The 18,468-nt window shown below is 39.2% G+C and overlaps 1 protein-coding gene across 1 annotated transcript in view; it reads right to left on the minus strand.

The window, feature by feature from the left end:
• Nucleotides 1–10,630: 10,630 nt before the first annotated feature.
• Nucleotides 10,631–18,468, minus strand: part of LOC124613576 — an 896,539-nt gene continuing 888,701 nt past the window's right edge. The window contains exon 14 of the mRNA XM_047142291.1: nt 10,631–12,138. Within this exon, the coding sequence (XP_046998247.1) occupies nt 12,127–12,138 (12 nt within the window). The 3' untranslated portion in view covers nt 10,631–12,126. The remainder of the gene's footprint in view (nt 12,139–18,468) is intronic.

Genomic DNA, 18,468 nt, shown 5'->3' on the forward strand with positions numbered 1-18,468 from the left:
GTACATAGGAAGGAAGATGTGAATGGGAAAGTTGGATGGCAAAGGATTCACAAAACAGCATACATTTATTATGCAACTGAAAGAACACTTTGAAGAGAGTCTAGAGCTGTGGACTGCAGTAAAAAAATTCAACAAGGTCTCAGTGCCAGACACCAATTCTTGGTTTACATCTGTCCTGCTTATAACAAAGGAAAAGTACAATGATTCACTGTCCTTTCCAAGTCAGTGCTTCCTGCACTAGGATCGTAATAGCAACTACTTTATGAAAACTTTCCACATCAAGGAGATCCAGAAGGATGTGAATCATCATCTGAAGATGCAGTGGCAGTGTTAATTGTTTTTGAATTTTGTGGTATGTTTCAAGACGTGAAAGTGAATGAATAACAGTGAATTTCAGAGATTCGACATTCCAGTGTATAATTAAAACAATTCTTGCGTATTTCAATGGTACTGTGTAATTCATTGCAAATAAAGATATTTATGATAGTTACCAATAGGCTTATGTTGTTGTTGTTGTTGTTGTTGTGGTCTTCAGTCCTGAGACTGGTTTGATGCAGCTCTCCATGCTACTCTATCCTGTGCAAGCTTCTTCATCTCCCAGTACCTACTGCAACCTACATCCTTCTGAATCTGCTTAGTGTATTCATCTCTTGGTCTCCCTCTACGATTTTTACCCTCCACGCTGCCCTCCAATACTAAATTGGTGATCCCTTGATGCCTCAGAACATGTCCTACCAACCTATCCCTTCTTCTAATCAAGTTGTGCCACAAACTTCTCTTCTCCCCAATCCTATTCAGTACCTCCTCATTAGTTATGTGATCTACCCAGCTAATCTTCAGCATTCTTCTGTAGCACCGCATTTCGAAAGCTTCTATTCTCTTCTTGTCCAAACTATTCAAAGTCCATGTTTCACTTCCATACAAGGCTACACTCCATACAAATACTTTCAGAAACGACTTCCTGACACGAAATCTGTACTCGATGTTAACAAATTTCTCTTCTTTGGAAACGCTTTCCTTGCCATTGTCAGTCTACATTTTATATCCTCTCTACTTCGACCATCATCAGTTATTTTGCTCCCCAAATAGCAAAACTCTTTTACTACTTTAAGTGTCTCATTCCCTAATTAATTCCCTCAGCATCACCCGAGTTAACTCGACTACATTCCATTATCCTCGTTTTGCTTTTGTTGATGTTCATCTTATATCCTCCTTTCAAGACACTATCAATTCCATTCAACTGCTCTTCCAAGTCCTTTGCTGTCTCTGACAGAATTACAATGTCATCGGCAAACCTCAAAGTTTTTATTTCTTCTCCATGGATTTTAATACCTACTCCGAATTTTTCTTTTGCTTCCTTCACTGCTTGCTCAATGTACAAATTGAAGAACGTCGGGGACAGGCTACAACCCTGTCTCACTCCCTTCCCAACCACTGCTTCCCTTTCATGCCTCTCAACTCTTATAACTGCCATCTGGTTTCTGTACAAATTGTAAATAGCATTTCGCTCCCTGTATTTTACCCCTGCCACCTTCAGAATCTGAAAGAGAGTATTCCAGCCAACATTGTCAAAACCTTTCTCTAAGTCTACAAATGCCAGAAATATAGGTTTGCCTTTCCTTAATCTAGCTTCCAAGATAAGTCGTAGGGTCAGTATTGCCTCACGTGTTCCAATATTTCTACGGAATCCAAACTGATCTTCCCCGAGGTCGGCTTCTACTAGTTTTTCCATTCATCTGTAAAGAATTCGCGTTAGTATTTTGCAGCCGTGACTTATTAAACTGATAGTTTGGTAATTTTCACATCTGTCAACACCTCCTTTCTTTGGGATTGGAATTATTATATTCTTCTTGAAGTCTGAGGGAATTTCGCCTGTCTCATACATCTTGCTCACCAGATGGTAGAGTTTTGTCAGAACTGGCTCTCCCAAGGCTGTCAGTAGTTCTAATGGAATGTTATCTACTCCCGGGGCCTTGCTTCGACTCAGGTCTTTCAGTGCTCTATCAAACTCTTCACGCAGTATCATCTTCATCTACATCCTCCTCCATTTCCATAATATTGTCCTCAAATACATCGCCCTTGTATAGACCCTCTATATACTCCTTCCACCTTTCTGCTTTCCTTTCTTTGCTTAGAACTAGGTTTCCATCTGAGCTCTTGATATTCATACAAGTGGCTCTCTTTTCTCCAAAGGTCTCTTTAATTTTCCTGTAGGCAGTATCTATCATACCCCTAGTGAGATAAGCCTTACATCCTTACATTTGTCCTCTAGCCATCCCTGCTTAGCCATTTTGCACTTCCTGTCGATCTCATTTTTGAGACGTTTGTATTCCTTTTTGCCTGATTCATTTACTGCATTTTTGTATTTTCTTCTTTCATCAATTAAATTCAATATTTCTTCTGTTACCCAAGGATTTCTACTAGCCCTCATCTTTTTACCTACTTGATCCTCTGCTGCCTTCACTACTTCATCCCTCAAAACTACCCATTCTTCTTCTACTGTATTTCTTTCCCCCATTCCTCTCAATTGTTCCCTTATGCTCTCCCTGAAACTCTGTACAACCTCTGGTTTAGTCAATTTATCCAGGTCCCATCTCCTTAAATTCCCACCTTTTTGCAGTTTCTTCAGTTTTAATCTACAGTTCATAACCAATAGATTGTGGTCAGAGTCCACATCTGCCCCTGGTTAAATGTCTTACAGTTTAAAACCTGGTTCCTAAATCTCTGTCTTACCATTATATAATCTATCTGAAACCTTTTAGTATCTCCAGGGTTCTTCCATGTATACAACCTTCTTTTATGATTCTTGAACCAAGTGTTAGCTATGATTAAGTTGTGCTCTGTGCAAAATTCTACTAGACGGCTTCCTCTTTCATTTCTTACCCCCAATCCATATTCACCTACTATGTTTCCTTCTCTCCCTTTTCCTACTACCGAATTCCAGTCACCCATGACTTAGGCTTATATCGGAACCAAAGTAGGTAACTCGCCATCTGGACCAGCTCAACAATAAGGTATCTTCTGCTGTTTAAGACTTTCTCGATGTAGCAACTGTTTCATTGGTGGACGTCGTGTTGGATAATGTTGTGGAAGCTGTGCAGTATTTCGATGAGAAGCTGCTTGTCATCTTCAGGTGCTCACTGACATGTTGCTGCAATGGCTTGCCAATATATACACTGACTTGGTTTGTTCACATGAGTGCCTTTGATGGATTCATTAAAACTTGTAGAAACTAAGTTGGAGGAGGACATCTTACATCGATTTTAAACATGTGCTTAATTTGACTTACTTTTTATTTAATGGACAATATTTTGAACAGACTGATAATTTATGGAAAACTTTGAGGAAAAAACACTTCATTCAGCAGTGTTTAAACCTAAGTGCTTCTGAAGATATGTGAACAACACTTTTGTAGTTTGGCCACATGGAGCAGCAATACTTCCTACATTTTTGGAACACCTTAACTCCCTCCATCCCAGCATTTGCTCCGCCATGGAAGTGGAGAAAAACAGAGACCTCTCGTTTCTTGATGCCTTGGTCTGCAGAAAAGAAGATGGTTCCTTGGGTCACAGTGTGTTTTGCAAATCAACTCACACTCACACCTATCTCAATGCAGTGGCATGTTTCAGACTGTCGTTCATAGGGCTAGAATTATCTCAGATACAGGAACCCTATCAGCAGAGCTTAGCCATCTTCGCTCTGTGTTTGTACAAAATGATTACTCTGATAAACAGATCTGTAATACAATTAAACCTGCAAGCACTAAAGCTCTCAAGAACATCCAGAAGAAAGAGAGAGCTCCATGAGCATGGTTTTTCTCCCGTATATTGGTGGTGTGTCCTTTAAGATTGGTAGTTTGTTCAAAAAACATCAAATAAAATGTGTCTTCCACCCTCCAGCGCCAGTGCAACATATGCTGGGGTCTATTAAAGACACGTAGGGCTAAGGAGACCAGAGATATATAAAATCCCATGCCAGTGTGGGAAATCATACATTGGCTAGATGTGTTGCACTGTTAAGAATAGGTGTGCTGAGCACAGACGTCACACCAGACTGGGTCAGCCAGAAAAGTCAGCTGTGACTGAACTTTTTCTTGACATGATTCTAGCATCTGTGCAATAGTTTTTATATCCCTGTCATGATAGGTGCCAACTGCCTTTCTGTGGTAGCTTCCCTTGTCTTGATGAGTGCAACACTAGTGCATAATATATGTAACCCTACAGATAACTATTGTAGTACAAGTTAACAAAAATTGTATCACAAAGCTCACAATTTTTTTAAGAGAATTTGTCCAAGTTATTCTATGAGCGTTTGTTTTACAGAAGTACGACAATATTATTTTTTTGAGGAGTAAGTGATTTTAAATCAGTCAGACTTATAGCATAATTATACCTATTATGAAGTTCATATTTCAAATGTAGGAGAGAGTAACTAATCAAATAATTGTTCAGTTCTTTGGAATGAATGAAACTGGTAATGACTGAAATGAAACTGAGTAATAGAAAATAAATTTTTTACAATGAGCTCAAAGCTATGGTGCCCAAGTAAAATTATTAATTTTTAAGAGAAATAGAACTACTGTTTCAGTGCTCCCAGATGAAATTTTTACTCTGCAGCGGATTGTGCACTGATATGATACTTCCTGACAGATTAAAACTGTGTGCCAGAACGAGACTCGAGAACTCAAGGCCTTTGCTTTTCACAGGCAAGTGCTCTACCATCTGAGCTACCCAAGCACAACCAATGACCCATCCTCACAGCTTCAATCTGCCAGGAGGTTTCTTATTGTTTCAGTGGTTTGAGTGTGACACTAAAGATGCCATACGATGGAATGCACTACACTTTGCCTTACTGCAATTATAATTTAATTTCAGAAAATGACTATTTATGTTCTGTTTTGGTGCAATTTTTAATTTACCCATCATAAACTATCATTACTGAAAATGTTTTTGAATATGGATGAAAGGTGCAGATTAGATTAGATTTACTTTCATTCCAATTGATTTGTAGTGAGGAGGTCCTCCAGGATGTAGAAAATGTCAGAAAAACAATAATACATGACAAATATTTACAACTGAAACAAATAAGCTAATGTACCTTCCTATGGTCCCAAGTGGAATGATCATATTTTTTTAAAATGAACACTATATGAAAGAATCATTTTACAAACACTCTTTTACTGGGATCACATTAATGCCACACACACACACACACACACACACACACACACACACACACATTGGTTGTTAAGCTTTTTATGGCTGCTGGCAAGCAGGGACAGTGTTTGCTTATGTAAGACAGCTCAGTTTAGCTGTTTTGGGAAGTATCAGAACTTCTCAAAGCACCTCAGGCATAGAGCAGTGACAAGAAGAAGATTATGGAGCTGGACATTGTCAAGAATGATTGATTTTAAAAGTGTTGAATTTCAGGTTTTTTGATTGTTTGTATTTGTAGAGCTGTAATATCAGAATTGCAGTAGGTGTTGCTACAATATTCATATGATTCTATTCTTGACAAAGTTCTCTTTCATTTACTGTAATAAACTGTTCTTCAACCAGAGCAGCGGAACTATGAGGCTAGGTTTCTAGTGTAAGATGGCTTATTCCTAATATGCAATACGACAGGTATCCTAATACATGACTGTATTGAATATTGGGACACACAATCTCATATTACGATAACTTCAACTTGCCATACTTGTAGTGGAATTCAGACTCATAGTTTTTCTAAGTGGTTTGACAAATCTGAGGACTGCGTGAAGCCATCTAGTGATGATCTTGTGCTAATACTTGATGGTCATCATATCACATTTGTGCCCTAACAAAGCAAGAAAAAATGGTGTCCACATCATCTGTTTATCACCCCATCCTACACATAAAATGTAGCCTTTGTGTGAAATTGATGAGACTGTTTACAACACATTATCCCCAGTAAACAGAAATCTGCTGGCAAATTCACAAGTCATGTGGTAACCTCATTTTTGATTATGTGATTCTATGGAGCAGCCTACTTGTGAGCAGTTACAATGGAAAATGCCATAAATAGCCTCTGGAAAATGGCACTTTTCACATGCAACAAGTATGTACTTATTGACGACTTTGCAATACACCAGGAGTTTGACATACAAGATGCTAACAAGAGAGTAAATGTGAGCCCGAATGGTCCTGCCATCTCCCACAGTCAGCAAGCCCATCAAGAACCACCAGCTCCATCAAATTCAGCATGTTTTGAATCTCTTAAGTGGCAAACACAGTTTTCGTACAGAAAATGCTTTAAACAGTTCAGGGATAACAAAGTTGTAAGTGAATCAAACAAGATAGAAGTGAAAATTTTTTTCTTGAAAAATAAAGAGAGAAAAACAGAGGAAGCATAATCTTCTACTAATTTGGGGTCTCGTGCAAATTTAATTGGGACAATACTACAGATGATCAATCTGAAGAAGAAGACACTGAATGCATACCCTGCAGTGGTCGTTTCTCTGAAGGCTAACAGAGAAAAATGGCACAGTGCATTGAATGCTATTTCGGGTTTCCAAAGAATGCTAAGTTGAAAAAGAGATTGCACTTCTTTTTCATAACAGATAAAGAAGGCAGTAAGGAAGAAAATGTTATTATTTTATGGTTTTTCTGTTCTTACATTGGTCAATAATAAGTTTTTCTCTGAGAGTCTCAAATTAGGACACCATTTCTATTTCAATTCAAAATGACTTATTTGTGCTTTGTGTGAAGTAGCACAAATTCAATAAATACAGTTTAAAGTACAATTATCTCACAGATTTCCAATTAATGAACATATATTTATATTGAATATTGTAACATATAGTGGAGTTATGAGAGATAAGGAAAATTTCACATCTGGGATGAGGTTAGTATGAGGTCCACACACCATTGGCATCAATCACCTGCCTCACCTGACAAGGCATAGTGGCAGTCAGCACTAGAAATGTGTCTCATCATCCACAAGACTCTTCCACATCTCCAGCACTAGGACACACAGTTGGCCGGGAGTGCATGGGGCCTGTGCAAATTTTCAGTGGAATTCAAGTTCGGCACTTCAACAGGCCATTCAACCAGGTCAATGTCAGCTTGTTGCAAAACCATTGCTGCGTGATTCGACTGCTGGAACTGGCTCACTCCATTGGGATAATGCATCCTCACACTTGGCACCATTGCTTGTTCCATGATTTGCACAGAGTGATCCTCCACAAGATGGCCATAAATTTGGTGAAGTATCCCTGCCCAATCTGATGACATTCAACCTCAGCACAAGTCTGTGGTGGGCAACACATGAATGTTGCACCACATACTGTGAGTCATAACATGCTACTCATAGTGCGTAGACCATCAGCGGACCCTCATTCATTAAGCTTAATATTGACTCATCTGAAAGTTTGTGATCGTCAGAAAGGGCTTCTTTATTAGCATTATTATGGGCTCTAAGGCCATAATATCATAAGCAGCTGCGAACAGTTTATTAGTATCCAGGGAAATTGCTCTCATTCTTTTGTTGTATGACTTTTAAAAAGGCATCCCACACAGGTGTCATCCAACATGTTGCCTTGCTGAGGTGTCAACACCTTTCTTAAGCCCGGCCCTTGGTGTTGGCCAATTACCCAGTCTTGCACCACTAGTTCATGCATGTCTCAGCATAGCAAGGTTGAATACCGTACCTGGCTGTCAGTTCACACATGATTGACATCCTGTTGAAATAAAATTCGCAAATATTGTCTGTGGTCCAGTGTCACTAATGACATCTGTGCTGGCATTCACAATCTTGTGGAGGATGACCCAGGCTTAAGGCATTGAGATCTTATCAGTGATGAGCTTAAGTGTTGAGTGTGTTCTCATCATTTTTTAAAAAATACACAGGATATCACAATGAGGCAGCAAAGTTTGACCTACGTCTTCTCAGTGAGTCGCAGAAAAATCATGTCCTGTAACATGACAAATGGTTTATAAGACCAAATATAAAATATTTCAATGATGACATGTCATTTACGCTTAAGATTTTGTGACATTTCAGCTTGCACTTGAGAATTGCTATAATGCCAAAATCATGACTGTGTAAAATAAGTGAATAGTGATTTACAGTCAAATCGCATAAACTTCTCTGAAAAAGAAAATTGTCTGGACTATAGTCAGTGGTTCATTAGACCTCTCAGGGCTAAGTGGATCCCATTCCACACGTTTATATTACAGAAGAATCTGAGATGGTCATCAGTAGTTGAACCTAGGACATACACGGCAGAAGCCAGCAGCACTATTGATTCATCACTTAAAGTTGGTTTTTGAAACTTGCAAAGTAGACTTTCATAGGGTAGTATGCATCTGCATTTTCCAGTTTAATTCTCCCAGCATCTCCATGATCCTGTCCCATGAGCCAAAGAAACCTTTGACCATCAGTCCTCCCCTTTTTGTGTTTGTCCAGTATGCCCTGATAATACTATTTGGTATAGATCCCACATGCTTAAGCAATATTCTAAGAAGGGTTGCATGTGTGTTTTATAAACAATCTTCTTTGTATCACCATTATTAAATTTTCTCTAAGTACTATGATTCAAGTCATGAAGCTGCATGACCTGATATAAATTGATCATTCAGATATAGGTGGATACATATGCAATAGAATGCAATCAGCACAGACTTTTCTTATAATAGTGCTAGCTTTTCAGCCTATGTTTTATGAGACATATATGATAGAGTAGTTTTGAGAGAAGCACAGGAAAGCAAGCCACTGCCTGATTCTTGTATGATAGTTGAAAAGTGGTGTTGAATGTACAGGGAAGATTTTATTTTCTATTATTTTACGTATTGGAACTGTGCATAGCTGAGGGTAGTGATTTTGCAGTGGAAGACCTGAAATTCTAAAACGCGTGTATATTTGTTCTGAATGACATTGAGTGTTGGTAAGCAATATTTCAATGGACATCTTGCGATATGTTTTCAGTAGCTAGAGAAAACAAATCTTTATGCATTCAGTATCTATTGTTGGATAAAGGTCTCCATAAGACTTTTCTATACATTGTGCTATATGCATCTGTGTTATGCCTGTATGCCTCCTAATGTCATCTGCCTACCTTTCATTATGCTATGATGTAGTCTTTTTTTAATGTCTTGAGATCCGGCAGAGAACTCATTTGATCCACCTACTACCCATTCATTGGGCTACACATCCTGACCTCCTACATCTCTTTTTCACTGTGGTCATAATTACATTTTCTATTTAGTTCTGTTCCATATTGTATTTGTTTTCCTGTGCCTTACAGTAATTCCCGTAATGCATCCCTCCACTGTTTGCTGAGCAGCCCTGTGACTCACTCTCGTAAGTCAAAACTAGTGACATTCCTTTTTTAGACACACTAGAAACTTAGTTTTCAGAACTGTATTTAATTTACCAAAGGCATTCTGTGGAATTTTTTCCTCTCCTCTTTATTTCTTCGATTGCCCTAAATAGAAAAAAATATATTTTTATTATTTAATAGGTGTTCCAATGATATAAAGTGAAAGAGACAATCTACTAATCATAGTGACTGATTTTATTTTTGCAATTTTAATGAGAGCACTGAATTAAAAGCTGTCACACAGTGTGGCATACATAATATTGTTTGTCTAGTGTGGATATACTCAAAGAAGTAATGGGAACTAAATTATTAAAATAAAAGCTTTGTTGGATCTGAGGTTATTTGTTCAAGTACAGTATTTGTAATTTGGTCCTAACTATAAAATTCTGATATCAAATGACTACAGGAAATGTACAAAATTGAACAAATGTGTCTGACCTCATATATAGTACATGTCCCATTAAATTATAGATTTTCATTTAAAGGGCTACATTATACAAAGAAGAAGGAAAAAATATATGGAACTATCAGTCAGTTTTGTTAATTTTTATTGCAAAAGAATCGAAACCATGTGTGTAGTATGAAGGGCTCAAAAACTTTCAAAAATGCATACTGGCAGAAACAGGTGAATTATTAACAGTAATCAACAAAAGAAGATCAGTGTGATGGCATTAAAATACAAAAACTATACTGCAATCAAGACTGATGATCACTTCTGATTTAATATTTGACAGAGCAGATTGTCCAAGAACCACAATGAATGTCTTTTTAAGTAATATAGCTGTAAAATATTTTGCAAGCATAGAACTGTCTGAAAAATAGCACTTCCTATAAAAGAAAGTCTATACCCTGAACTTCAATGATATTGCATATTCTTGCATCACACAACTTTACTCTATTCAATCTACGAGTATATATGTCTAGCTCCCACTGTCATTATGTCAAAATATTACAGTAGAAGAAAGGTAGTGCATATTTACCCCATGGTTAATAGGACAAGCAACATGTTTTATACTAGACTCCAGATGCCAGAAAACATGGCTTTGAATCTATGTAATGAATGTGACAGAGTTCACAAAGCTGACACTCTTGTGGAAAAAATGCATTACTGTTGTTGGAAACTAGACATAAAAATTATATATGTTTTTTTGTAATTTTATTTGGCACCTGTACATTCATAAGAAAAAAAAAAAAGTTTGATTTTAAATTGCCTTCATACATCAAGAACACAAGTACAACAGCCTCTCTCTCACTTGATGTGGGACTCATCAGGGGGGAAAACACACGATATTATTTTGAAATATAGTTTTATTACATTATTTTTCCTCATTCAGAGGAAACATATACATTTTAATAATAACAACTATCATGTTAATACACAATTAAAATTAAGAAGATTAGGTAAATGTTATTAAAATTTGAATAGTTTTATACAGAGGAGTTTAAGGTACACATTTTATTTGTCACATGAAAGATATGAGTCAATATTTTTACAAAATTATTTGATAGATTTTCTTTCCTTATCACAGTTACCAAGAGGCAACAAAATAATGCTGGGTATAAAATGCAGTATTAGGAAACTAAACATACTTGGTGTAGGCAGGTCCACAGCACCATTCAAGAGCATCTTGGAACTGCTGAACACATTTTTCTACTTTTGAACACATTTTGCTGTGTTTTAATACAATGTTATAATATGGCATTCATAAAAAACATTCTAAAGAGAAAAGGAGGAAAACACTGCTGTGTCCTCTCTAGAAGGATACCAAATAATAAATAAAACAGCAAAAAAGCATCTACTAATTACTGAAACTAGAACAACTGGTTAAGAGCTAAAAATGAAAAATAATAGTATAACATGGAAAACTATGGGCTGTCTAGACATTCTCTGGGTGATCGAGACAATGACAGAAGGACTGACAACCGATAATTCCTGATTCTAATGATTCATCAAATCTGTCTTTTTTTTTTACCTTAGTTTCTGTTTGGCACATCTACCTTTAGTTATCTGAAACTACTTACAAAAAATGTTTTTCTTCCCTCTGCCTTCTATTTATTTATTGATAAGGAGGCCACTGCTTCACTGAGATCAAGATTTATTGTCTCTTAATGCGCCATGTTTTTATCAGCCCTATTGAAATTGTTTCAGTATCAATGAGTGGTCAAAAGATGCTTTGCCTTGAGTTTGACTTCAAATTATTGTTTTGGAGGATTTATAATATGTAAATGATGAGTATTAATGGAATACTCATTAAGACTACTCTTTCTGAAGAGACTGCATGATAACAGTGCAGCTGTATTTTCTTCTCTACTAATGAGAAACAATAAAAATAACTTATAATATATGGAATTATTAAAATGTATGTAATTCAAAGCTAAATCACAGAAAGAATGCTTGCGCTATTTATATCCTAGTTCACAAATAGGTTTATTATGTACTGGACAAAAAAATCAGCTGTATTTGTATAATTATTTATGGTGCTCTAAGTACTAAAAGCTTCGCTCTACATATTCAGAAGGTGTTAGGTTTCATGAGGATCTCACTATTTAACATTTATTCTAAAATCTGATTTCTCCTTAAGGCTAAAATTCTTATATATAAGTAGACTAGATTGGTGAGTTTCTGGCTCCTACAGATTTCAGAATCTTTTATTTCCACTCTCACAATCTTTTCTTTACTTTGATAACACTACTGGTTCTGTAGATGATACTGTAGGAGACAGTTGATACGTTTCCATATGCCAACGGTTGTACTTCAGGCGAGACTTGTTAATACATTATATCGGCTACCTGGCATCCTGTTGGATAAAAAGTATTGTCTTTTACATAAAATTTTATATTTAACTCAAAATTACATTTTCATTTACAACAGTATAAACTCTTATGGACACTTAGATACATAGATGGTTGTTATCTGTAGTGCGTGATTCCATATGAGACACAGATACAAATTTTTGAGTAACAACATTGTTATAACAAGAGCTTCAGTAACAATAATTATTGGATATAAATTTGGGTACAACTGAACAGAGTAAAGGCGTAATGGCATTAATAAAGACAATGTTGGTGATGAAGTAATCTCTTAAGCATAAAAAATCAGCTGGTGTTACTATCTGAAATACCACACATTACTCTCAAGCCCAGATAGAAATTTTAAAAACAGTACACGGTATTTATAACTGTATATGTAGACCTGATAAATAATTGTTTGAGCAATCAAGGAAATGCCTCAAGCAAAACTTTTGATAAATTATTGGGCCAATTCCAAGACTGAAATATGACCGAGTGATAGCACTGTTATGAGGTGTAGTGATACAGTTGTAATTATGACACCAAAAAATAAAGTTACATATTTAAATTTTTGCTTATTTGCAGATACATGTCTGCAGTCCTGGAGATCCCATGCCCCAGTACTACAGCAAGCCACCAGAGGAGCAACAATAAAATGGCACAGCACATTGATAAAGTGAACTAATGTGTGGTAATTTGTTTTTGGCAGGAATGGAAATGTTGTAGCAGTTGTAGGCCAATCGAGATGACTTCTTCAGCCATCTGGATTGGTTTGACACGTCTGCAATGTTTCTGTTGGTACCAAAAATGAATTACCTTGCAATACTCCACTTTATCAATGGGCTGAGCCATTTTATTGTCACTCATCTAGTGGTGTGGTGTAATTGTGTGGCATAGAGATTTCATTGTGTACCAGTACTGCAGACACGTATCTGGAAACAAACAAAAAATTAATTGTGTTACTTTTTTTTTTGAGGTGATTATTAAAAGCTTCATGACTACCCCTCGCAGACTTGAAATTTAAATTAATTACGTTACTTTATATTTGTGGTGATAATTAAAGCTTCATGACTACCCCCCTCGTAGACTTGAAACTTAAATTGTCCCTGTCTGCTGCATTAATTTATTTCATCTGAGATCAAGTCATAAATTGGTGGCATGTTGTGGATAAAAAGGTCTCGTAACACTGTTCCACTAGTACACACAGCAGCAGATCCTAACAGTTCATTGGTATACAGGGCGTTCTCTTGAATTTTCCTGTATTCCCCCCACCCCAGTTGTTTTTCCTGCATCAGTGACCTTTCTCCTTTTTGTCTGAAGTCGAAAGTATAGCCCCACGTGAACAAATATTTTGCTACGTCTCACTTTTCTCTCTGTAGCTGACCCTTAATTTTCCTGTGTACTACACATAGCAATAGGATGTGCTCAGTTTCTTCTTGCTATCATAACTCAGCCCACATTTTCAGGAGTGCAACGAACTGCAACTGTGAACCCTAAGGTAATCATTAGCTGTGTTGAGACAGCACCTGATATTTTGTTATGGCTGACAACGATTTTGATCCAGTTACAGATGCACATATGTAAGAGATAAATTCAGTCTTCACCTTTTTTTCTCTGCCTTTCTTCTGAAGACTGCCGCTTTTTATTGCTGTTTTCTAAAGGCTTTTGTCAGTGTACATACTTTATATGCAACTAATCACACATAATCTTGTTTGTAGTAATCTTATTGCTACATACAACACTAGCTCTGTGTATGAGAGTCAAAATACTGAGCACCACATGCAGGATGGATAGCTACTTTTACACCTTAATGTGTTATCTGGTTTCTTTTGCTCCACAACACAAAGATTGTGAAAACAGTAATTAGATGAAAAGTTTTTAGGTGAATGGCGGGGTCTTCAAGGCAAACATGCACACTATTTTGTCAACATGTTATGTAGATATGTCTTAATGAATTAGCCTTTTGTCCTAGAACTTTTCATTCATCATATACGCTAGAAAACCCAAAAAAGGTCAAAACAGTAAATCTCCAATCATCATATGGTTCAGAATATCGTTTAATCAAACAATGGAAACTTCAAGTAGGAATATGAACAATTTAGGAAAAAATAGATTGCTACTTACTGCAAAGAAGACACATCAAGTTGCCCAACAGGCACAATCAAAAGACACTCACGTATTGTTTTCAGCCACTGCCTTCATCAGTAAAAGAGACACACACAAACAAGCAGGAACACCTCAAGCATACACAACTGCCAACTCCAGCATCTCGGGCTGGAATGCAACATCACGTGGGATAGAAGCAGCAATCTGGAGGAGGAAGGGATAGTAGTGTATGGATGGGGAGAGAGACGAACACTGTCTGGTGGAGTGTGCTGTGTCCAGACTGCCAATGGCACAACATCTGCAGGTTGTGGATCAGAGAGATGGGGGTGAGGGGGTGGGGGTGGGGGGAAGGAGCAAAAAATGAAAGGAGTGGGGAAAGATGGGCGGAGGCGCTGGCAGGGCAGCAAATAAAGAGCGTGGGAGATGAGAATGGGAAGGAGGTGATAGGACAGAGGGGGTGGAAACTGTTCGGTGGATGGTGTGGGGACAGTATGTTACCATAGGTTGAGGCTGAGATAATTATGAGAGTGGAGAATGTTGTAACTCCCGTCTGTGCAGTTCAGGAAAGCTGGTGGTGGAGGGAAGGATCTAGATGGCTTGGGTAGAGAAGCTGCATGTTGCGCCACAGAGTGGTCCATTTTGCTCTTAGCCACAGTTTGGCAGTGGTCATTCCTCCTGGTAGACAGCTGGTTGGTAGTCATACAAATATAAAAAGCTGTGCAGTGACTGCAGTAGAGCTGGTAAATGAGATGGCTGCTTTCACAGGTGATCTGGCTCCTGATGGGCTAGGATAAACTTGTGACAGGACTGAAATAGTACGTGCAATGTGGGTGGATTGGGCAGGTTTTGCACCTGGGTCTTTCACAGGGGTATGATTCTTGTGACAAGGGGTTGGGATTTGAGGTGGCATAGGAATGGACTAGGATGTTGTGGGGATTGAGATGACAACAGAACACCACTTTAGGAGGGGTGGGAAGTATCTTGGGTAGGATGTCCCTATTTTGTAGCACGATGATAGGTAATCAAAGCACTGGCGAAGGATATGGTTCAGTTGTTCCAAGTCTTAAGTGGTACTGGGTGATGACAATCCTTTGTGGCTGGTTTTTTGGGACGGTGGGCAGATTGGTGGTGTGAGAGGATATGGCATTTCCTTTGTCTTTGACTAAAACTATGTGCATCACATAAATTCATTTCAAAATCTTAGGTATAAATACTTGACATAAAATTTAAACACATTTTTTGTACTGATTTGCACAGCAGATCTGTTTGCGGACTAGGTCTGGGGGTTAGTGCCCGTCTCTGACGGTCTTGGTGAGACCCTCAGGGAGTTTTTGTCACTGCAGATACTCTTTCCCCAGGTGGCCAGGCTATATGGGAGGAATATTTTGGTGTGAATGGGATGACAGCTGTCAAAATGCAGGTACTGTTGGTGGTTTTAATGTGGACAGAAGTGTGGATGAAGCCATCAGAGATGAGAAAGTAAACATCTAGGAAGGTAGCATGCTGGATTGAGGAGAACCACATGAAGTAGATAGTAGAGAAGGTGTTGAGGTTGCAAAGGAATGAAAATAGGGTATCTCGGCCCTGAGTCCAGACCATAAAGATATCATCAATGAACTTGGACCAGGCTACGGATTTGGTGTTTTGGGATGCTAGGAAGGTCTCCGCTAAATGGCCCATAAAAAGGTTGGTGGGTGGCAATGGCTGTGCCACAGACTTTTTTTTTATATACCTTCCCTTCAAATGAGAAATAGTTGTGGGTTATAATAACATTAGTAATGTATATGAGGAAAGAGGTAGTGTCTGAAGGACACTGGGAAAGATTGTGTTCAATAGTGGTAAGACTATGGGTTTGAGAAATGTTCTGGGAAGGGCCTATGGCTTTACGTAGGAATTGGATTTACCATAAAGCCTTAGGCCCTTCTGAGAACATCTCCCCTGAATCCAACCCCCCGCCCCCCACCCCACCATGACACCCTGCACACCCACCTTCTACATGCTCCCCAAAATCCACAAACCCAGCACTCCTGGACACCCCATTGTGGCTGGTTATTGTGCCCCCACTGAAAGAATTTCAGCCCTCATTGACCAGCATCTCCAACCAATTGCCTTCCACGTCAAAGATGCCAACCACTTCCTTCACCAACTCTCAACCATCCCCACCCCTTTAACTCCTGGATCGCTACTTGCACTCTTAACGCTACCTCCCTTTACATACATCACTCATGCCCATGTCTTAAAGCTGTTAAACGCTACCTTTCCCAGTGTCCTTCAGACTCCAAACCCACTACCTCATTCCTCATACACATTACTAACTTTATTCTAAACCACCACTACTTCTAATTTGATGGGAAGGTATATAAACAAACCTGCAGCACAGCCAACGCCAACTTTTTTATGGACAATCTAGCAGAGTCCTTCCTAGCATCCCAAAACACCAAACCCATAGTCTGGTTCAGGTTCATTGATGATACCTACATGATCTGGACTCAAGGCTGAGACACCATATCTTCATTCCTAAACAACACAAACACCTTCTCCACCATCCACTTCACATGGTCCTCCTCAACCCAGCATGCCACCTTCCTAGATGATGACCCCCTCCTCTCAGATGGCTTCATCCACACCTCTGTCCGCATTAAACCCACCAACCACCAACAGCATGCATTTTGACTGCTGTCATCCTTTTCACATCAAAAAATCCCTTCCATATAGCCTGGCCATCCAGGGACAGCATATCTACAGTGACAAAAACTCCCTTTCTCAGTATGCTGAGGGTCTAACCAAGGCCTTCACAGACAGGTTCTATCCCCCAGACCTAGTCCGTAACCATATCTCCTGTGCCATTTTGCCTCAGACCCCCATTCCTCCCACCACCCCCAACAACCTGCCACAAAGGAGTGTCCCCTTCATCACCCAGTACCATTCCGAACTGGAACAACTGAACACCCCCTTTAACCAGGGCTCTGATTACCTATCATCGTGCCCCAAAATGATGGACATCCTACCAAAGATACTTTCCACAGCTCCTAAAGTGGTATTCCATTGCCTACCCAATCTCCAGCCCTATGCCACTCCAAAATCCAAGCCCTTGCCAAATGGCTGTGGAAGACCTAGGTGCAAAACCTGCCCAATCCACCCACACTGCACTTCCTATACCAGTCCTGTCACAGGTTAATACTACCCCAGCAGGGGCCGGGCCACCTGTGAAAACAGCCATGTCATTTACCAGCTCTGCTGCAATCACTGCACAGCTTTTTATATTGGTATGACTACCAACTAGCTGTCCACCAGGATGAATGGCCACCGCAAACTGTGAACAAGAGCAAAATGGACCACCCTGTGGTACAACATGCAGCTGAACGTAACACACTTGATTTCAATGGCTGCTTCACTACCCAAGCCATCTGGATCCTTCCCTCCACCACCAGCTTTTCTGAAATGTGCAGATGGGAGTTATCCTTACAACACATTCTCCATTTTTTAATTATCCTGGTCTCAACCTACAGTAACACACTGTCCCCACACCCTCCAGCCAACAGTTTCCACCCCCTTCTCATCTCCCACCCTGTTTATTTGCAGCGCTCTGCCCATTTTTCCCTGCTCCTCTCCTTTTTTGCTCTTTTTTTTCCCCCTACCTCCTTGTACCACAACCCCCTGACACTGCACCTGTTGCCAATCTAGTCCCTGCCCACTGGACCAAACAGTGTTTGTCTCCCCCCCCTCCCCCCTCACCCGTACACTACTTTCCCTTCCCCCTACCCACCCCTTCCATATTGCTGCTTGTGTTCTGGTGTAACCACAAGTGCCAGAATGAAGATGAAGGACGCAAGAGAAGAGAAGGTGGTGAAATGGCGGCAGCCAATGGTGCGCTGATTAGGACCGCACCTCAACAGGAGCAGCCTCTACAAGAGGAGAATATGAGCACAACTCCTGCCAGACTCAGCTGCTCAGTATTCAGACAGTATATGGACAGGCCTTGCAGAGAACACTACACTAGCAGTTATTAGTGATCCACAAACTGTGTGTCAAACTTGTATGAACGTTGCATATAGCAAAGGACTCGGATTTATGCTGCATGTTACTCATCACTTGTGACACCATAGTAAATTCCAAGTTAAGTATCCTCATTCTTCTTATTTGTTATAGAAACTATTAATGTGATTTTGCTTGAATTGTTGTACAGAATTTCGAGAATGCACCACCCTTTAGGCACCCTACACGAGACGAGA

This window comes from Schistocerca americana, chromosome 4, assembly GCF_021461395.2.
Source record: "Schistocerca americana isolate TAMUIC-IGC-003095 chromosome 4, iqSchAmer2.1, whole genome shotgun sequence".
Classification (NCBI taxonomy): Eukaryota; Metazoa; Arthropoda; class Insecta; order Orthoptera; family Acrididae; genus Schistocerca; species Schistocerca americana.